At 39.7% G+C, this 23,244-nt stretch overlaps 1 protein-coding gene across 1 annotated transcript; it reads right to left on the minus strand.

Annotated features, from left to right (window-relative positions):
- On the minus strand, positions 828-22,450 carry MRPS31 (mitochondrial ribosomal protein S31). The gene is given in 8 exon segments (XM_001926103.5): positions 828-1,131; positions 11,906-12,049; positions 15,344-15,423; positions 16,496-16,636; positions 18,551-18,581; positions 18,584-18,708; positions 19,915-20,199; positions 22,230-22,450. Coding segments are annotated over 8 exon segments (1,161 nt in total). The 5' UTR covers positions 22,355-22,450; the 3' UTR covers positions 828-901.

The following is a 23,244-nucleotide window of genomic DNA, read 5'->3' on the forward strand; positions in this document are numbered from 1 at the left end:
AAATTTTGTTGAGAATTTTTGCATCTATATTCATCAAAGATACTGGCCTATAGTTTTCTTTTTTGGTGGTATCTTTGGTTTTGGTATGAGGGTGATGGTGGCATCATAGAATGTCTTTGGGAGCATAATGTGAGAAAAAAATGTATACATGTATGTGTAACTGGGTCACCTTGCTGTACAGTAGAAAATTGACAGAACACTGCAAACCAGCTATAATGGAAAAAATAAAAATTATAAAAAAATAAATTTTCAAATGGTAAAAAAAAAATTATCAATCCTTTCCTTTCAGTTATATGAATTTGAATCAGACTTCTAAGCACTGTAATAGAAAAAATTACTTCCTACTTTGGCATGATGAAGCCTAAAGTACTAGAAGGGATTAGTATAAGCCCTTTATTCCTACAGGGTTACTTCACTATAGTGACCCAGATTTAGGCAAGAGTAGTTAAGGGTAGTTAATTTTGTGTGAAAAACATAAATATGTATAAGTGCAAATTTAGAAACTTTATGTAAATATATCTATGCATGTAAATTTGTCTATAAATCATCTCATTTTTTTAGCCCTCTGGTAGTGTCAGATATATATGGCTAATAATTATATTTCAAAGAAGTATGTTCACTGAATAAAAAGAAAAGGTTACAGGAAATTACCTTAAAGTTATTGCTAATTCTAAGATATTCCTTTTGTTGAGAATTACTAGTTGAATCCATAAAAGCTGGTAATTTTTTCCATGCAGGAATATTTTTCAGTTACAGTATATATACTTTTAAACAATTTAACATTTATAACGTTCAAATCAGATGCAATAATGAACACAATATAGGAAAACTTGTAGTAAAATTATTTTATTTAGTTATAACATGAATCTCCAATAGCCTGTAGTAAAAATTTCTATGGTCTTCAATTGAGCTGTATGCCACTTTCTTTCAGAATGACTCGTTTTTCATTAAAATAATTTCTAAACCACTCTATGTGTTCAACTTTCTGTTTAACACTCAGATATGGGTTTTTGGAAAGGCCACAGGTCACCAGCTCCATGAAGTGGCGAATTGGTCCCTGTTTTGGAAAATCCTGCAGGTATTTATCCAGAAATATATGTTCATGAAATTCTGAACCGTCATCATCAAAACCTAGGAAATGAGACAAAGTAATTAATTATAATTTTAAATGCAAAATCTACACTATAAGATTAACATTAATAGGTAGTGTAGTACTACAGCTAAAGGCATGAACTTTGGAGTCAAACAGAGGTTTGTTCACCAATTTAACAATTATGTAATTGGGAAAATTAATTAACTTCACAGAGCAACAGTTTCTTTAGGCATATAAAATCAGTATTAAAATAGCACCTCCGGAGTTCCCGTCGTGGCGCAGTGGTTAACGAATCCGACTAGGAACCATGAGGTTGCGGGTTCGGTCCCTGCCCTTGCTCAGTGGGTTAACGATCCGGCGTTGCCGTGAGCTGTGGTGTAGGTTGCAGACGCGGCTCGGATCCCGCGTTGCTGTGGCTCTGGTGTAGGCCGGTGGCTGCAGCTCTGATTCGACCCCTAGCCTGGGAACCTCCATATGCCGCGGGAGCGGCCCAAGAAATAGCAACAACAACAACAAACAAAAGACAAAAAGACAAAAAAAAAATAAATAAATAAATAAAATAAAATAAAATAAAATAGCACCTCCTTCCAGGTTCCCGCTATGGCACAGTGGGTTAAGAATCCGGCTGCAGTGGCTCAAGCCCTGGCCCAGTGCAGTGGGTTAAAAGATCCAGCGTTGTCACAGCTCTAGCTACAATTTGATCCCTGGACAGGGAACTTCCATATGCTACAGCGGCAGCCAAAAAAAGTAAAAAAAAAAAAAAATTATGTCCTTAAAAAAGGGGGAGGAGACACCAAGAGTGCCTACAAACAGAGAGAAGACCATGTGAGAACAAAATGAGAAGGTGGCCATTTGCAAGCCCTGGAGAAAGACCTCTGCAGAAACCAGCACTGCCAATACCTGGATCTTGGACTTGCAGTCTCCAAACTGTGAGAAAATAAATGCTCTGGTTCAAGTCACCCAGTCTCTGATATTTTGTTATGGAAGCCCTAGCAGACTAAAACAGACCCATGCAAGTACTCAAAAACAAAAATAAACAAAAAATCTGTTAAAAGGATATGAAGAGAAAATATTTGTAAACCATGCATTCAACAAAGGACAAGTATTTGGAATATATTTTAAAGCCCAAAACTCAACAGTTAAAAAACAGAAACAAAAACAGAAAACACACAGACAATTCAATTAGAAAATGAGCAAAAGATAAGAGACACTTCACATTTCAAGAAGAGATGTAAATGGCAAACACACACATGAAAAAGATGTTCACAAAAAAGAAAAAAAAAAAAAAAAGGAGTTCCCGTCGTGGCGCAGTGGTTAACGAATCCAACTCGGAACCATGAGGTTGCGGGTTCAGTCCCTGCCCTTGCTCAGTGGGTTAACGATCCGGCGTTGCCGTGAGCTGTGGTGTAGGTTGCAGACGCGGCTCGGATCCCGAGTTGCTGTGGCTCTGGCGTAGGCCGGTGGCTACAGCTCCGATTCAACCCCTAGCCTGGGAACCTCCATATGCCGCGGGAGCGGCCCAAGAAATAGCAACAACAACAACAACAACAACAACAACAAAAGACAATAAGACAATAAGACAAAAAAAAAAAAGATGTTCAACCTTGTTTGGACATTAGGGAAATGCAGATTAAAACCACAATGAGATATCCATACACACCATCAGAATGTGAATACATCTGACAGAAAAAATAATGACAACATCAAATCCTGGTGAGAAAGAGAAAATTGAAAGGTAGACCATTCATATAAGGCTACTAGGAATATAAAATGGCACAGCCACTCCAGAAAACAACTTGTGAGTTTCTTTAAAAACTAAGCATGGAGTTCCTGTCGTGGCTTAGTGGTTAACGAATCCGACTAAGAACCATGAGGTTGCGGGTTCAATCGCTGGCCTTGCTCAATGGATTAAGGATCCGGCGTTGCCATGAGCTGTGGTGTAGGTTGCAGACGCGGCTTGGCTCTGGCGTAGGCTGGTGGCTACACCTCTGATTAGACCCCTAGCCCAGGAACCTCCATATGCCGCAGGAGTGGCCCTAGAAAAGACAAAATAAATAAAAAATAAATAAATAAATAAAAACTAAGCATGTAACTACCATACATCCCAGCAACTGCACTCCTTGGTATTTATTCCAGGGAAATGGAAATTTGTATTCACACAGAAACCTGTACATGAATATTTATAGTGCCTTTATTCTAAGAGCCAAAACCTGGTAACAACCAGGTCTCTTTTATCAGGTGACTGGTTAAACAAACCATAAGGTACATTCAAACCATGGAATCTTACTTGGCAATAAAAATAATAACCAAAAAAACCCCTATTGATACATATAACAACTTGGATACATCCCCAGAGAATTAATCATGCTGAGTGGAGGGGGGAAAAAAGCCAATCCCAAAGGCTACATACGATATGATTCTATTTGTGTATCTTTCTTGAAATGGCAAAATTACAGAAATGGGACATGGATTTGTGATTGTCAGGGATCAGGGACTAAGGAGGGGAGGCGGTGGGAGACAAGTGGATGTGGATATAAAAGGGTGTAAGAGAGATCCTTGAAGGGAGGAAGCTGCTCTCTGTCTTGACTGTGGAGGTGGTCACACACAGAACTAAACCCACAAGCACAACCACACAAAGTTCCATGTACAAAGGAGTACATGGAACACTGGTGAGATCTGAACCTGGTTGAAAAGACCATGGATGCCACCTGCCTGGCTGTGATACCGTCCCATAGTTACACAGAATGCGACTACTGGGAGGAAATGGGTAAAGGGTATACAGGTTATTTTTTCTTTCTTTCTTTCTTTCTCTCTCTCTCTTTCTCTTTCTCTCTTCTCTCTCTCTCTTTCCTCTTTCTTTCTCTTTCTCTTTCTTTTTTTTGGTCTTTTTGTCTTTTTTAGGGCCGCACCCCGGCATGTAGAGGTTCCCAGGCTGTTGCTAATCATAGCTGTTGCTGCCAGCCTACATCAGAGCCACAGCAACACCAGATCCAAGCCGCATCTGCGACCTACACCACAGCTCACGGCACCGCCAGATCCTTGACCCACTGGGCAAGGCCAGGGATGGAACCTGCAACCTCATGGTTCCTAGTCGGATTCATTTCCGCTGTGCCATAAGAGGAACTCCTTTTTTTTTAAATTATTATTTCTTAAAAATGCATGTTAATCCACAAGTTTAAAAATGCTTTCTAATCACTTATCATTACTTTATACTTATTGAAAGAGATCCTAAAAACTTTATTTGGACATTTAAAGATCTGTTCATCACTTTTATAAAAGCTAAAACACATAAGAACTAAATCCAGGTGTTAGATTGCCAAATGGCCACATACTACTCCTATGCTTGAATACATGACCCTTTGCCGTATGCCTTTGCCATTCTTCTCTTGAGTTGGTAGAAACAGCCTGTTTCTCCAACTCTTAAATTTGAGGTTAGCCAGGTGATCTTCTTTGGTCAATGGGACTTTACCAAACACAATGCAAATAAACGCTTAAAAGGCACTTGTATATCAATCCTTGCTCTTCGAAGCCAGGTGAACAAGCCCAGGCTAGTCAGTGAGAGGATGAATGACATATAGGTCCATTATCTCCTCCCCTGACAACAGTCAGCACCAACAACTAGGCATGTGAGAGAAGCCACTCTGGAACCACCCACCCCAGCCGACCTGCCAAAACAAACCATAAAACCCATAAGTTCACGAGCAGTTACAATTTAGCTGTTGTTTTGTTAAGTTTTGGTAGGCCTATTATATAGCAAAAACTGACACAATTGGTTAAGGTCTTCCTAAGACTTCTTCATATTCAGAATCCAACTCTTCTGAGTTGGCTTTTCAACTTTTTTTTTTCTTGGTCTTTTTAGGGCCACACCCATGGCATATGGAAGTTCCCAGGTCAGGGGTCGAATTAGAGCTGTAGCTGCTGGCCTACATACACCACAGCCACAGCAATTCAGGATCTGAGCCACATTTGCAACCTATACCACAGCTTACAGCAACACTGGATCCTTAAACCACTGAGTGAGGCCAGGGATCGAACCTGACACCTCATGGTTCCTAGTCAGATACATTTCCGCTGTGCCACAACAGGAACTCCAGAACTCTGGCTTTGAGTTGTAAGTGGCTGCTCCTTCCGACACACTATTAAGAACATTCACAGGAGTTTCTGCTATGGTGTAGTGGGTTAAGGATCCAGCTTTTTAGGGCTGCACCTGGGGCATGTGGAAGGTCCCAGGCTCGGAGGGGTCGACTAGAGTCACAGCTGCAGGCCTAGGCCACAACCACAGCAACACAGGATCTGAGACTTGTCTGGGTAATCTTATGTTTTATCATCCTTACTCTAGACAAGAGATCAACCATCTTTTTAACTTAGAATGCTCCAGGAAGGCATAACAAGCAGGTCCTTCCTGAATGAGTCAATGACTGAATGAAAGCCAAGTGTACTGGCAAGCATAAAACAAAGGAAAAAAAGAGAAAGAAACAGAGGGGATTCTATATATAAAAATAAGTTCTAGATTAAATAGGAAAAGGCTAACAGATCTGACTATGTACAAATTAAAATCTCTATTGGTTAAAGACATTCTAAACAATTAAAAGTGACAAGAACTTCTAGTTAAGATGTAGCAGATGGAACTCATGCTTTTTACATCTCTGCTCTCTTGCAATACTTACTAAATAGCAGTAAAAGGAAAAGAGAGTATAAAAGCCCAAAGACAAAGAGAACATAAAAAGAAGGATAACAGACAGGAAATAGCAGTAAAACTTTAGAAGAAGGAAAAGTGAACAGATGAGTAGTAATTGATTCAGCTGAGTTGAAGATGCTAAAATCAAATTAAGAAGCAAACAGAGGATTTCCTGTCATGGCTCAGCGGTTAACAAACGTGAGGATGCGGGTTTGATCCCTGACCTCGCTCAGTGAGTTAAGGATCTGATGTTACCCTGAGCTGTGGTGTAGGTACAGCTCAGATCCCACATTGCTGTGGCTGTGGTGTCGGCTGGCAGCTACAGCTCCCATTCGACCCCTAGCCTGGGAACCTCCATATGCCATGGGTACAGCCCTGAAAAGCAAAAAGGAAAAGAAGAAAAAAGTAGGACAAATATCCAAAGAACAGCAGACATTTTAGAGAAGCCTCTAATATAAGTGACAACCACCTTGGCAGAAACTGCCTATCAAAATCTATTTTCCTTTTTTATCACAGAAGAATTAAAAACATGTATGTGGCTGTTTAGCAACATGATATTTTCCAGCCCTCCTTGGTCGAGGCATGGCCACATGATTAAAATTTTCATCAGTGGAATGTGAACAGAGGTGACATGACATTTTCGGGTCAGAGCGTTGGAGATAGTGAACTGCTTACACTATGCTCTTTCCCCCTTGTAAGCCTGAGCACAATGTTGCTGTGATTTGATTGTCTGTATTCACACACAGGAGGAAAACACCCTCTGAGATAAGGTGTTATTAAGGGAAGATAAAATGAAAGAAATCTGGATCCTTGGGTAACTACGTGGAGCATGGCCGCATACTGATCTTGAATTTGAGCTGTTATATCAAATAAATTTCTATCCTGTTGAAACACTGCATTTACGGGGTCTCAATGAAACAGCAGCTAGTTTAACCTAATACAGACTTTACAACAACAAGAAACTGAGAAAACTAAAAGAATGTGGGTAGCAGAAGAAACAAAAATTAATACAAAGAATAACAACAGTTAAAACAAGGTGGTGTTCCCATTGTGGGTTAAGGACCCCCCCATTGTCTCTGTGAGGATGTGGGTTCGATCCCTGGCCTTGCTCAGCAGGTTAAGGATCCAGTGTTGCCACAAGCTGCGGTGCAGGTTGCAGATGTGGCTGAGATCTGGCATTGCTGTGGCTGTGGCGTAGGCCAGCAGCTGCAGCTCCGATTCAGCCCCTAGCCCAGGAACTTCCACATCCTGCAAGTGCGGCCCTAAAAAGACAAAAAAAAAAAGAAAGAAAAGAAAAAGAAATAGCTTCTAAAGACACAAAAAGATGCATAGTCTGAGTAGCAATCAAGGAAATGCAAATAAAAACATCAATGATACCATCTTTTCCCTGAATATTTGAAAGATTAATAAATATCAGCATCAGATAAGGTGTGAAGAAATAGGATATTCATATAGTTGGGTGAAGGGTCAACTGGTTACCTTTTTAGAAGAGAATGTGTCAGCATTTATTGCAATTGAAAATATGTCTATTGTTTGGCCCTTCTAGGAATGAAAGTACTCAGACACACACAGAAGAATATATATAAAAGGACTCACTATTGACAAGGAAAGGTTTAAGACATATTGCTAAGCAGAAATAAATACAAGTGCTGCAGGTCACTCTCTGTAGTATGGTCCCATTTAGACCAAAGCAACAGATACATGTGAAACATGTATACATGTGAAAATGTATACATTTAAAGTAGACTGTTCACCATACTATAAATCAACTATACTTCAATAAAACTTTTTAAAGTAAAAAAAGACTTGTAAAAAAAGTGGACTGTAAGGACACATATCAAACTAGTGGTAATGGTTGTTTTAAGAAAAAGGGAAGAGAACTCAGGGGCAAAGCAAATACTCTCTATTCTTCCATACTGTTTAACATTTTGCAAATAAACTTGCATATATTTATTTCTGTAACTTAAAATATGTTTTAGTAAACAAAAGAAGCACAATATAGTAAGGAGAAAATAAGAGAGTAGAAAATTAAATACAGGAAGGAAATCCCACAGGGTGCACAATTAAGTAAAGTAACACAGGTTAAATCTGTGTCTAATTCTGCTTTAAATATTACTGAATGCAACTCAATATTACTGAATACAGCTAAAAATATGGTACAGCAAACAAAGGGTAAAATCCAGTTAATAACAATGGCCAGTTATTTTTAATAAGAGTATATTACAGCACTGAAGCAAATTCAGTCACTTTCACTTTGATTTGTTTCCACTTCTATTTCGTCAAAACTATTATTTCTTTTCCCGTCAGTACTCTGAGGCTCTTGTTCATAGGCCACCATCTCAAAACAACCAACAGTTTGTTTCAGAAAACACATACCTAATCATCTTTATATTTGCCCTAATTTTCTCCACACAATACCCCCTCCCACGTTACAACAACAGAGCTCTCTTTAGAGTTTTATGGTAATTCTGAACTTTTCTAACTGTTCTTGCTAGCTCATATTACAGCACATTCCAGATACTCTAGCAAATGAGGGCACGCGAGAAGTGAACAAGTTTAAACCGACTAAAGAATAAAGATGAGAGTTTTGATGACATCCACGACTGAGCTGTGTTGCTCACTGAAGGTCTGAACTGAGATTCACTCTTGGGGGACATTTCAAAAACACCTGTAATTTGGTGGCATCTATAAGGCTAGGATATTCCAGAGCAAGACTCTGTGAACTGGGTAGTGGTAAAAATGTGATTAAATTAGTTAAGGCCAAAGCTACAACAAAAATGATCTTATTATTAATCCAATATATAACAAATACTACAAAAAGCTACTGCAAATTGAAAAGGCAATTTTTACATTTTAAGTGGCAAAACAACAAACTGCAATGTTACAGAAAAACACAACACTGGGAAGTAAATTGTAAACACAGGACATGCCATTTTGTCATTTTCGGTATTATGTTTGCAAACCGACCTGGCAAGCTATGAAATATAAAACAAAACATCCTTTCCCAAAAGCATCAAAGTAAATCTTCATAAAGCTAATTATTAGGAGAGAGCATGACATTTTATTAATCTTAAAATTTAAGAAATATAAAGGAATGTTACTGAACAGTTGAGGTCTTGGTTCTAATGCCGGTCCTCAAAGTACTCAGAAGATCCTAAATCTGTATTGAGGGGAGTGACCAAAGTGAGAAAGTTTCCACAGTTCCTTTCCTGTTTTTCATTCAGAAAACAATTGCCTTCAGGAGCTGGAAATGAGATCCCTCCCTTTCTGACCCTGAAGCATCAATAATATATACAGTGTATATGGATATTTGTCACATTTATCTCCCCAACTTGAGCAGAAAACATGTTTTTTTTTCCCTTTTTAAGAAGTTACTTTCTCAAAACCAGGTCAAACTCCTTTGGAGTTTGGATACTCAAGATTTTTTTTTTTTTGAGTTCCCATTGTGGTGCAGCACAAACAAATCCAGTTAGCAACTATGAGGTTGTGGGTTTGATCTCTGGCCTTGCTCAGTGGGTTAAGGATCTGGTGTTGTGGTGAGCTGTGGCGTAGGTTGCAGACATGGCTCAGATCCCGAGTTGCTGTGGCTGTGGTTGTGGCACAGGCTGGCAGCTGTAGCTTTGATTCAACCCCTAGCCTAGGAACCTTCATATGCCACGGGTGCGGCCTTAAAAACAAAAAAAACAAAAAAACAAAGATTTTTTTCTTTTTAGGGCTGCACCTGTGGCATATGTCAATTCCCAGAGCGGCAGCTGCTGGCCTACGCTACAGCCACAGTAATGCTGGATCCAAGTCTTATGTGCAACCTATGCCACAGCTTGCAGCAACGCTGGATCCTTAACCTGAGCAAGGCCAGGGATTGAACGTGCATCCTCTTGGATACTAGCTTAGTTCTTAACCTGTTGAGCCACAATGGGAACTCTTGGATACTCAAGAATTTGGTGAACTCAAATGTTTTACTTCTGATGACAATGTACCACCAATGCATGCTTCCCTATCATCCTATTTAGTGGTTCCTAGAAAATACATAAAATCCTCATGAATATTTTAATATTTTAAAATGTTATAGTATAGGAAATAATCATGATAACAAATCCCCTCATGATATTGTACCCACAAGTATAATGTCAGTGACAATGCTTTCCTTGTATAATCTCAGTGGTTTCTCAGGAGAATCCCATAAAATAAGTCCTAGTATTATCCCCATCATTTTATAGATGGGGAAGTTCTGGCTTGGAGAGATTAAGACTCACTGAGGGTGGTTCCCTTGTGGCTCAGTGAGATAAGGATCTGGCATTGTCATTGCTGCAGCTTGGGTCACTGCTGTGGCAGAGGTTCGATCCCTGGCGTGGGAACTTCCACATGCCACAGGTAGGGTCAAAAAGGAAAAAAAAAAGACTCACTCAGGTACTTGAATTCCTAACCACCATACTTCACTGCCTCTCCTAAATAAAGTCGTAACATTCCCCTCAATGCTGTGTTTTCAAACCACGTTTTTAACCATGAAGACCTGGAGCACCCAAGTTTCATCAAATATAGAACCAAGTCTTCCCTTAATATCGTACACTGTATTTTGTTTGTTTTTTTTTAAACTACTTTTAAAATTCTATGATCATACAGGAGGGCAAACTAACATCTACTCCTATATATTATATGCTGAGCAACTCAATAGCTTTATCTGATTTAATTCCTACATTCTTCCAATGAGGTATCTTTAATTTTACAGATAAGGAAACTAAGTCTCAGGAGGTTAAATAATCTCCTCAAAGGCAAATGGCTAATAAGTGACAGAGCTGGGATCTGCACTCAGCTTTATACAAATGAAAGTTCTTGGCTTTTTTTTTTTTTTTTTTATCTTATCCTAATACCTTGCAGAATGTACAGGCCATAATACTCTTAAAAATACACACTATGTAATAGATGAAACAGATTGCTACTTTTACTGAATATATCATACAAATACACAAAATATTAAGAATTTCCTAAAGGATTTGTAACTCCCAAAAGTTTTCCTATATAAAATTATTACTTTATGAAAATATAAGCCTATCCAACAAATGAAAGATTATCAAAAGTTAACTATTACAGTGCAGCATAATACTACAAAGGTTAAAATATGGACTACATTTTCCTATGACTTCCTGAGGTGTTTGCAACTTCTAGTAAATCTTACCATAAAAGTAAATGAATCTCTTCTAATTGAAAATACATTCTATAAAAATTCAATGAAATGTTTTGCTGATGACATCATGGTATCACAAAAAATAAATAGCATAGTAATACTGTTTTCCTTTTTACTGAGAAAGAGATAACACCTCCAGAAAAATCTCCAGGAAAGCAGAATAAGCATTCACGTATGCAGCCAAAGAGTTCCAAAGAATTTCAAAGCCTCCTCACATTTTTGCTTCGAGTGGCTTTGTGTACAAGAAACTTGCACATTATTAATGCAGTGGTTTTATGAATAAAAGATACCAGCATGAAGACTTGAAGAGTTGTAATGTTCTCCAGAACTGAAGTGTGATCTCATACCCAGTATTTAATGTATCAGAAGATTTGCCAGGGAGTTCCCATCGTGGCGCAGTGGTTAACGAATCCGACTAGGAACCATGAGGTTGCGGGTTCGGTCCCTGCCCTTGCTCAGTGGGTTAACGATCCGGCGTTGCCATGAGCTATGGTGTAGGTCGCAGACGTGGCTTGGATCCCGTGTTGCTGTGGATCTGGCGTAGGCTGCCACTACAGCTCCGACTAGACCCCTAGCCTGGGAACCTCCATATGCTTCAGGAGCAGCTCAAGAAAAGGCAAAAAGACCAAAAAAAAAAAAAAAAAAGAAGATTTGCCAGGTAATCTCCTGCTTAGCAAGTAGAAAATGCTCTTCATGTGCAGTTCTCGACACTTCTACGTCATAGACATTCGTGATGCACTTGTCATAAATTTACTTAGGTTCCTTATCAAACAACTAGAATTAAGTGAAATTCTAGCATTCTTTTAAAAAACACGGCAATATTTCTTTTAGTACATCACAATATATTTACACGAAGTTTGAAATTGAGATCCACATTCAGAATCTACCACTGACATCTGCCAGATTCAATCGCAATCACTGAATTTTATAAACTTCTGATGTTAAGACTTACCTGCCTCGTTGTTAATTGGGAACTCCCACAACTTCCCCTCTTTTGTCCACTGAATCATCTCTTCAAAACCATTCTGAAAGGGCCGTTCAGTGACTGCTGCTAACTGCTTAGCAAATTCTATATCCCAAAGAGAAGGCACTGCCTCTGCAGAATAACAACATTCAAAATACGCAAAATTCATGTAAATGTCTTTCTTTTTGAAAATGTTATCATTGGTTCTGAACTGGTTTTATATTTTCAGATCTTGAATCTCATAATTAGTATATAATGAAAGGTCACTCTCTGACAGCTAGAACTAAAAAACAATGCAGAAATACTATAACCATAATAATTGCAAGCCTTAACTTTTGTTTTACCACAATGCTACGTAATCAATCCCTAGTCTCACTGCCCCCTCTACTGGAAAGGAAAAATAAGTCTTTTATTTAAGAAAGTTTTTATGAATGTGAGTATTTTTTATACAATATGTGATTTTGATCTTTAAAGTGCAGCCTCTTTTCAGTCTGTCAAGATAAGTGACTAATATACTAGTAATAAGGACCAAAGAAGTTAAATTAACATAATTACAATAATAATGACAATGATAATACTATTAATGCATACTGGTATGCATTACTCTGTTTTTTATGCATCAATTCATTTAATCCTTACAATCAACTCCATGAGTAAGGTAATATAATGTTAGCTTATTACTACCATCATATCACCTGTTTGAATCATTTACTCGCCTTGAAAATTTAAGACATCTTTATTTGTATTTCATTATTTATTTTTTTGGCCACACCTGCAGCATTTGTAAGTTCCGGGGCCAGGGATCAAACCCTCGCCCTAACAGTGATATGAGCTACAGCAGTGACAACACTGGATCCTTAACCCGCTGAGCCACTAGGAACCCCCTAAGATATCTTTAAAGAATGAGTCATATTCCCACCAATTGTTGCTGGTGGGAATGTAAAATGGGCTAACTTTATCACTTTATCAGAGTTTGGCAGTTTAAGAAGACTACACTTATCATACAGCCATTTGACTCCTAGATATTTATCCAAAAGAAAACATGTCCATAAAAAGAGCTGTCTGTACATGAGAGTTCTCGTCTGACTATGGCTGACCACACACTGACTGCTGGATATGAAGCTGTTGATCTTGAAAATCTGAGAGGGAAAGATTCCAGCAGTTAGACTAGAGAGCCACATTTTCAGAGGAATCGTAACAGTAAAATAACTTAAATATCATGGTTATATTTTTTAAATTTATTCAGTAGACACTGATCAACTCTCTCTTTTTTTGGCTCTTTTCTGTCTTTTCTGTGATCATCATCATCATCATCATTATTATTACAAGATGCAATTGTTTACTGAGTTATTTACTGCACTCCAGGCACTGTACCTGACACTTTATTATTTTATTTAACCCTTGAGATGTATGTATTAGCCCCATCTTATAGGTGGGGAAAGGGATGGCAGAATCTGAATTTGAATAATCAAGATGTACCCAACACCAAACTCTTTCCATTAAGCTAAACTGCCTCTCAGCTCTAGTTTACTCCAGGATAAGCAGTAGGGTCTAAGACAATTCCTGTTGCAGCAGTGGTTAAGAACTCAGTGGGGAGCAAAATGTAGGAATCATGGGAAAGAAGAACTCATTTGCTCAATCACAAAATAATTACTGAATGCCAACCACATGTCAGGCATTATTTTACCTGGGAGGGAAATAGCAGTGGAAACCCTTCTAAACTTATTTGCACCTTGTTGCAATTCTTGTATTTTACTGGAAACAAAAGACACTCTTTAGACTTTTACAAGTATGGCTCCTTAAAACAGTACCTTCATCAGAGTAAATATTCATAAATCTGTGCATTATTTTATTAGAGTATAATCATTTTATATTGTTTTATAAAATACTTATATTTCAGTACCTCCTTGACAGCTAATTTCAGTTTTAGAAATAAGATTTCTGATTTAAAAAAAGCAAGCTGGCTCCTTTAAGAATTCAAGTGCCTCTTCTGGCTGTTATTAGGTGGACAACAGCAGCTGCCCTAACAACAAATTTCCTCTTTGAGGCAAGCTTAAGAGTTGCCACTTCAGCAGGGGAGAGGTGATGGATTCTAAAAGCCTGTGCATTTTGTACTTCCTTTTCATCATATTGGACAGAAAGCAATTGTCACAATACAAGAAGAGGGATTGTTCTTTTAGCTTTAACCTTCAGTTTAAGTGAATAGTGACTGAATTAACTCCTTTCCTCCATGGATATATATTTTATAACTCAATTTGTTTAAAAAAGGATTTAAGATAACTTATTTCTATTATCTATAAGCCACTTGACTAGGTGCTGGGTATACAAAAATTAATGAGATCCAGCCCCTAATATCAGGGATCTTATTGAATAGTGGGAAAATCAGATGTTTTTTATAAATAACTTACAGATTAAATGAGCTGCTGGAAGATGGCCTAGGAACTTAAATATCAAATATAAAATTATTTCTACCAAGGTCCAAAAAGCTAACTTACACTCTTTAGAAATGAAGGCACTTATAAGCTAAGGCCATTTGTATGGAGTTTCTTCACTTATTTTAAGGTATCAGTAAATCAAAATTAAAGTCATGCAAGAAGACACTCTTCTTTTTCTTTTAATTAGGCTTAAAGTAAATCTGAAGTTTGACTGCTTGCCAAAAGAATAAAAAGGCTGTGTGTTAAGAAAAAACACTGTAAGTCTGCTAAATATATTCCCTGAATGCTCTCCTTCCCCTAAATAATCTTTAAATAACTTTGATAATTTACTTCTAAAAATGCTATCTCATCTTCTAGATAGTAAGCTGCCTTAAGGCAGACACCACAATTTATCTTTAATTAGCAGCATGGAGGTGTGTTGCAAATAGCAGGTGATCATTAATGTTCTAACCCAAGTTAGTAGCCAATCTATAGACCTGGAATCATGCAGCTGGTAGTAATTACACACCCATCGACCCCATCCCACCCCTCCATGTCGTGCGGACTGCAACATTTCAAGGGGGATGTCTGACCAAGACTAGCAATGTCAATAACTACCTTAATAAGCAATATCCAGGTCAATGACAGCACAGAACATTAAGATACCTTATTATTTTATTTTATTTTTTTCTTTTTAGGGCCACACCTTTTTTGCATATGGAAGTTCCCAGACTCGGGGTCAAATTGGAGCTATAGTGCCACTCTATACCACAGCCATAGCAACTCGAGATCTGCAACCTACACCACAGCTCATGGCACTGCTGGATCCGCGACCCACCAAGTCAAGCCAGGAATCGAACCTGCATCCTCATGAATACTAGTCGGATTCGTTACTGCTGTGCCACAATGGGAACTCCCAAAATACCTGATTATTATGTGATCAAAACATGAGGGACAATTTTGAAAGATGGAATGTTTCTATACCTGAGAAACACTTATTTTCTTAACAAACCTGTTTCAGGTGCCTCTTCAGTAACTGCCTGAGGCTCAAAAATATTAAGTCTCCTTCCCTTGAATATATTTTTCCTAAAACTAAAAAAGAAAAAAATTATTTTAATGAATATTTTTATACAACATTAACAAAAATTATTTGAGAAGAAAATTTTATATGAAATATTCAATGTAGAAATTAATAATAATTCCACTGTCCGACACCAAACATTTTAACTAAACTGCCATTGTAAGCATATTCTGTTATCAAGTTCAATTACAGTTGGTCAGACCATGCTAAATATTTGGTTCCCCCTCCCCAACCATCACCTTATAAGCTTGAAGGAAAGAATAGAAACTTTATGTAAATATAGACAGCTTTCTATTACAAAATAACTATGTAAGGCTCAGCTTAGCATCTTTAAGAATTGCAAATCACCAAATTCAGATCGCCAGAAATAATCTACCAGTTTAAGGTATTACAATGGACCCGCTTTTTTTTTGGATGGTGGATTATTTCTCTAAAGTATTAAGATGATTATATAGAGATAACATACATAGAGGGTACACAGGAGTTCCCACTGTGGCTCGGCAGGTTAAGGACCTGACATAGTATCCGTGAGGATGTGGGTTCGATCCCTGGCCCCACTCAGTGGGTTAAGGATCCAGCATTTCCATGAGCTGTGATGCAGGTCACAGATGTAGCTCGGGTCCTGTGTTGCTGTGGCTGTGGTGTAGGCTTGCAACTGCAGCTCCAGTGTGACCCCTAGCCTAGGCACCTCCATATGCCACAGTTGTGGCTGTAAAAAGAAAAAAATTTTTTTATAAATTAAAGGGTACCTAAATATACACTCTTAGGCACACAAGAAAAATAATGCTTCTCGCAAAACACTCATTTTTCAGAATTTGGTCAGCCCCACTTATTCTACATCAGGAGACTTTTGTTCACCATGGGTAAATGTGAGGCAGGACCCATTTCGATTTATGGCGTAGAAAAATGTAGGACTGCTAAGCCAAGTATCTTTCCCTCTCTGGGAAATGGTATATGGAGAGTAAGAAGACAGATATAAATGCATCCACAATGCTCAGATACCCATCAGCAACAATATGCACAGCAACAAGGTAAATCTACAGCTAAACCAACAAAATCAAACAGCCTGCAGAGCCTGAATACCTTTTTTTAAGATTGAGAGTCTTCTCTTGGTCAGCAAAATCATCGGTTCCTTCATCAAACTGAATCTGATGCACTGGTCTTGTACTAACTCTAGCTGTGGCAGATCTGGCAACTTTCATATCTGATATGATGTTACTGAAACTGAAATAAGAAAAAGGTCAAGTGTATTAGAAATTTTAGCTACAGAAAAGTAATACATTTTCTTTTTTTTTTTTTTTTGCTATTTCTTTGGGCCGCTTCTGCGGCATATGGAGGTTCCCAGGCTAGGGGTCTAATCGGAGCTGTAGCCACTGGCCTACGCCAGAGCAACGCGGGATCCGAGCCGTGTCTGCAACCTACACCACAGCTCACGGCAACGCCGGATCGTTAAGCCACTGAGCAAGGGCAGGGACCGAACCCGCAACCTCATGGTCCCTAGTCAGATTCGTTAACCACTGTGCCACGACGGGAACTCCATAAATTTTCTTAAGGATTCACATCACTTAATTCTTATTTCACTTCTATGCACTATACTGCATAAAAAGGCATGTTTTAATAAAAGATTACATGTTGCATATTAACATCACGGGCCACTCAGATTGATGGTGCCTTTTAAAGATGCTCTTTAGAAATGTTTATTTAAAACATAATTAAAGGAGTCATGTAAACTATAAATATAATAAAATTAATCAAATTAAAAAATAAATTAGTCAATAATTATATAAACTCAAAAAAAAAAAAAACCCAAAACAAAAAACATACTTAAAAGTTTCACTTTCAGAGTTCCTGTTGTAGCTCAGCAAGTTAAGAACCCAGCATATTCTCTGTCAGGATGTAGGTTTGATTCCTGGCTTCACTCAGTGAGTTAAGGATTTGGTGTTGCCACAAGCCGTGGCATAGGTTACAGATGTGGCTCGGATCCAGTGTTGATGTGGCTGTGGTATAAGCCTGTAGCTGCAGCTCTGATTTGATCCCTACCCTAGGAATCTCCATGTGCCACAGGTATGGCCGTAAAAAAGAAAAAAAAAAAAAAAAAAAGAGAGTTCCCGTTGTAGCTCAGTGGTTAACGAATCCGACTAGGAACCATGAGGTTGTGGGTTTGATCCCTGGCCTTGCTCAGTGGGTTAAAGGATCTGGCATTGCCGTGAGCTGTGGTGTAGGTTGCAGATGTGGCTCGGATCCCGAGTTGCTGTGGCTCTGGTGTAGGCCGGTGGCTACAGCTCCGACTAGACCCCTAGCCTGGGAACCTCCATATGCTGCGGGAGCGGCCCAAGAAATGGCAAAAAGACAAAAAAAAAAAAGTGCCACTTGTGAAAAACTGTCAAGCGTCCGGAGAAGCTGATATACAATCAATATCTGTATACCTATCACCTAGATTAAGATTCGTATTAAATTTGAAATTTAGCCATATTTATCTGTTGTCTTGCATTTGTTTTTATTGGTACTGCCTTTCATTTGTTCAAGTACATATAAAATGAGTAATCATATTGTGCATAAAACCAGCACATTATTTAACTGGAAAAAAAATCTCAGAGACACTGTCTTATTCTGTTATTTATTTATTTTTAATAACATTACTGGTTTATCACTTCTTTTTCAGAGATAAGAAATTATGTAACTTCGAAAGAAGTTTAACCATTCGACTGGTCTTTTAAAACTGCTATCCTACTTAACACATGAGTTTTTTTTTTTTGTCTCTTTGCCATTTCTTGGGCCGCTCCCGCAGCATATGGAGGTTCCCAGGCTAGGGGTCTAGTCGGAGCTGTAGCCACCGGCCTACACCAGAGCCATAGCAATGCTAGATTCCAGCCACGTCTGTGACCTACACCACAGCTCACGGCAATGCCAGATCCTTAACCCGCTGAGCAAGGCCAGGGATCAAACCCACAACCTCATGGTTCCTAGTCGGATTTGTTAACCACTGCGCCACGACAGGAACTCCAACAGGTGAGTTTTAATAGAAATCAAATTGTTAATATTTAGGAGGCATATTTTACATATAAATGAGTATTTATGCATATTATTCAGCACTTATAGGAAAACAGCCTATTCTGAGATAACTATCGATTCACTAACCTAATTTTAGGCTTCTCTCCATCCTTCTGAGCCTTGAGTCTTCCTCATGCTTCTGCAGCTGCCTGAGCAGCTCTGACTTGGTCATCCGTCTGTCAAAAGGGAGAGAGTCTGCAACAGCAGACACAGCCGCCACCAACTCAGAGCTCAGAGACTCACTCCTGAAAGAGAACATGGAGTACAAATGAGAAAAAGGTAGTACTTTAGTGGAAAGTAAAATGATTTCTTGGGAGAAAACTTTTTTTTTTTTTTTGTCTTTTTGCCATTTTTTGGGCCACTCCCTCGGCATATGGAGGTTCCCAGGCTAGAGGTCTAATCGGAGCTGTAGCCGCCAGCCTACGCCAGAGCCACAGCAACGAGGGATCCAAGCCGCGTCTGCGACCTACACCACAGCTCACGGCAACGCCAGATTGTTAACCCACTAAGCAAGGGCAAGGACTGAACCCGCAACCTCATGGTTCCTAGTTGGATTCGTTAACCACTGCGCCACGACGGGAACTCCGGGAGAAAACTTTTTGTCATTCAAAAAGTATCATTCAATTCAATTTCTGATAAATCAGGCTTTTTTTTTTTTTTTTTTTTTTTTTTGGCTATGCCTGAAACATGTGGCCAGGGTTCAAACCCAAGCCACAACAGCTACCCAAGGCACTGCAGTGACAACACTGACCTGCTAGGCCACAAGGGAACTCCTCTTAAGTGATCATTAGTGTCTGTGTTTATAAACTAATATTTAGTCTTCATTAATTCTGTATTTGCAAAATAATTAGAAAAAAATCCTCTAGGAGTTCCCACTGTGGCTCAGTGGGTTAAGAATCTGACTAGCATCCATGAGGATTCGGGTTCTATTCCTGGACTTGCTCAGTGGGTTAAAGGATCCGAGTTGCCATAAGCTGTGATGTAGGTCACAGATGCAGCTTGGATCTGGCATTGCTGGGGCTGTGGCGTAGGCCAGCAACTGCAGCTCGATTCGATCCCTAGTCTAGGAACTTCCATATGCCACCAGTGTGGCCCTAAAGACCAAAAAAAAAAAAAAAAAAAAAAACTTCTAGGAGTAGCTAGTAGTAATCTGTAGCTCAGCAGAAATGAATCTGACTAGCATCTATGAGGACACAGGTTCGATCCCTGGCTTCATTCAGTAGGTTAGGGATCTGGCATTGCCATGAGCTGTGGCGTAGGTTGCAGATTTGGATTGGATCCTGTGTTGTTGTGGCAGCTATAGTTCCGATTCGACCCTCTAGCCTGGGACCTCCATATGCTGTCCGTATGGCCCTAAAAAAAACCAAAAAAATTTTTTCTGAAAGAAAAAGCTTAGTGGAGTTTCAAAAGTTACTTTCAAAGAAGAACATTTAAATTTTAACTCAAGTTACCTCTTTTGCGGAGTATCTTCTGGCGCTTTTTTAATTCTGCCAATTGCAGTCTCCAAATTTTTAAGTTGTCTTTTGTTGGATGGCTTTGTAGTTTGTACATTTACTGTGCTTAATTCAACTTTCATGCCCTTAATAATATTTAGCAAGTCTTTTTTCGAATTCTCCTTTACACTGCCTTTGCTCTCTGTCTCCTTGGAAATCTCACAGGTTGGACCAGACTGCTCATCTTTCTTGCTATAGACCAAGTTGTTAGTGCCAAAATATCTTTGGATATTATTTTCTGTCCTGAAAAGATTAAAGAAAAAAAATGAAATACAGGGCAAAATCATAAAGTCAGGGCTCAAAATGCTGCTTCTATGTTTTTTAAATTTTTTCAATTCAAACCCTTTGCTTTTGCTTATTGTTGTTGTTCACAACCATAAGGACAGCAATTTAACATTTATTGAATGTATGCCATGTGCCTAGTGTTGAGCAACATTTTATGTACATTTTCTCATACCCATATCAACCCATACGGTAGATATTATCCCCATCTTACAAATAAGGAAACTGGAAACCAGAGAAGTAACTTACCCAAGGTCATGTAGCTGAGAGCTCACTAAAGCTGAAGGCACACTAGTGAGCCACAAATGAGTTACAGGCCTGCTGAGATACTGACCACCTGGTCCTCAGGGTGTCTGAGTGAGGCCCAGGCTGCTGGTGCTCCTGTCTGTTGCTTCCCTCCGTGTTCCCTCAGGTTTGGTACAAATCTCATTGTCTATGTGTTCCATGACATTAAAAAACCTTGCAAAACACTGATATAGTTAATACATTTCAATTTCTTATTCTCAAACCTCAAACTGACAAACCAGCAAGTCCTTACTCTTTTTTTTTTTTTTTTTTTTTTTTTTAAGGCTGCACTTGTGGCATATGGAAATTCCCAGGCTAGGGGTCGAATAGGAGCTGCAGCTGCAGGCCTATGCCACAGCCACAGCAACGCCAGGTCTGAGCCTTGTCTTCAACCTACTCCACAGCTCATGGCAACCCCGAATCCTTAACCCACTGAACAAGGCCAGGGATTGAACCGGCATCCGCATGGATACTAGTCAGGTTAGTAACCCACTGAGCCACAATGGAAACTCCCACATCCTTACTCTTAACACAATATAACAGCTCTATAAAAAGTCATAAAAAACAATATGACAATAAAGAAACTCCTATTTTTTTTAAAAAAAGGTTACTTTCTTTAAAAAAAATTCCTGGGTGTGATTCTAATTAATTTCCTCATTGAGCTACCTGCCATTTAACTAATCACCATTTGTAAGCTAAGCTAAAATGGAACAGAAAAGAATATTCAGGGGCCTCTTGCCATAAGCAGGTATTTCTGTATTCTAAAAATTGACATATTTTAAAAGCTTTCTTTTGTTAACATTAATGGCACCCTAATCCTCTAAGGCAGCCAGCTGAAATCTTTGCTGTCTCTCCTACCCTTATGTCATCATGTGATATCCTAGCAGTTTCACTTGTGCAATTCTTCTCCTCCATCCAGTTACTTCTTCCCATCCCCACTGCTCCTAACCTGCTTCAGGGCTGTACTTAGCCAAACTGGCCCCCAATCTTTCTATATGGAATATATATGCAGTAGAATTGTTTTCACAAACGTGAGTGTTCTCAGAGAATACGTACCAACATCAAGTATGCTGCAAATCTTTTTGTTGCCTGGCTAACTCCAACCCTTGGTCCTCCTTCAGATTTTATCATATTTCTTCTCTAGAAATTATACTCTGAACCTCTCCTACGATGATGAGGCGTCTTTATTTGCTCATCCAGCAATTACTTGTTCAATTAATTCTGTGCCACCTCCACTATCTCAGCCAGCACTCCACTATACTTGAACTGCCTACTTTGTGGAACTATACGCTCTGTGATGGCAGGACTGTGTTACCGGGGGGTAAGCGCTTTCAAAAATCAAGGTAACATCATCACAGTCTTGGGAGACTAAATAAATAACAACAACAAAAAAAAACCCTTTCGCTTTCTGGAACCTGGATAAAATGGGAAGTGGGAAGAGGGATGAGGCGCGGTATGTAGTAGAAGGAGCACAGGGCAGAGGACCAGGCCTAGCCACAGGAGCTGTTTCCTACGCACGCTATGACCTTGGGCAAGTCGTTTTATCTTTCTGGGATTTCCCTTTTCTCAGATATAAAGCAAAGGCTTCTAAGATCCTAAGGGTCAGAACATGGGCCCCAGGAAGCCTGAGAAAAGTAACAATGTACAGGAGCGGGGACAGGGGTTGCTTGAAGACCTGCGGGGCCAACAGCGCTGAAATGCGATACCTGACCGTTCCACGCAGAGAATCGAGCAGCAGGATGGCAGCCGCCGATGCCTCTGGGCCTCCGGAGCACAGAGGGAGGCGGGAAAGGGGGCGAAGAGGGATGACAGCAGAGACCCTCGGAAGCATCGCAGAGAAACCATTAAAACCGGGAACGCTGCAGCGAAGGTGCGTCCCCCGCCAAACACGCCCTCCACTCCTACTTCCGCTTCCCAGTCTGACGCGCTCCTTCCCCTAGTGTTCCGGAGGCAACAGGGGCCGGTAACTGTGTTCCGGGCTCGCCCGCGGCCGCGCTGAGCCCGCAGCCTGCAAGCGACTGCACCCTCGGCGATTCTAGTCCCGGAGGTGGAGTCAAATGAGGTCAGCCTGGGTGCGGTGCTGCAGGCGGGACCCTGACCCGAGAGCTGAGCGCTTGGAGGGAGCCATCAACTCTGCGAATACTGCTTTTCGGGCGGGAAAGATGAGGCGCAGAGCTGACCCTGTGGTGCGGCGTTTAGGGGAGAGGATCACAGCATTCATCGTATTGTAAAAATCATCGATTGCCACCGCGGAGACTTAAAGGGTTACCATGGGCCATGCTGTCGGATAAATTAGTATTTCCTTTCAGTCTCTGTTCTGGGCATAGAGTCAAAACATGAGATGCGTATGTTTCAAAAAAGGCTTTGGAAATAAAAAGATGCGGCTTTTTCCTGCCTCTTATGAAGGGATTGAACGGTGGTCCAGAAAGGATGTGAGGAATTCTCAGATCTGGAAGGGTGTGAGCATAAACGCGGTGAAAAATGCTGTCTAGTAAGTCACAAGGCAACCTAACCTGTAGCTTAGAATTCCATACTGTAGGTTGAATATTGACATCAGCATTTTGCCTAATGTCAAAAAAAAAAAAAAAATTCAAGATCAGTGGGGAATTTTTTGTGATGCTGAAAACACAGCTTACGTTGAGCAGATCTTGCTAAGATCCACTAGCCCTGAAAAACCTTTGTGACAATGCTAAGGACGTTACACTTAGGGATGCTTTTCCT

The sequence above is a fragment of the Sus scrofa genome, chromosome 11 (genome assembly GCF_000003025.6).
Source record: "Sus scrofa isolate TJ Tabasco breed Duroc chromosome 11, Sscrofa11.1, whole genome shotgun sequence".
Classification (NCBI taxonomy): domain Eukaryota; kingdom Metazoa; phylum Chordata; class Mammalia; order Artiodactyla; family Suidae; genus Sus; species Sus scrofa.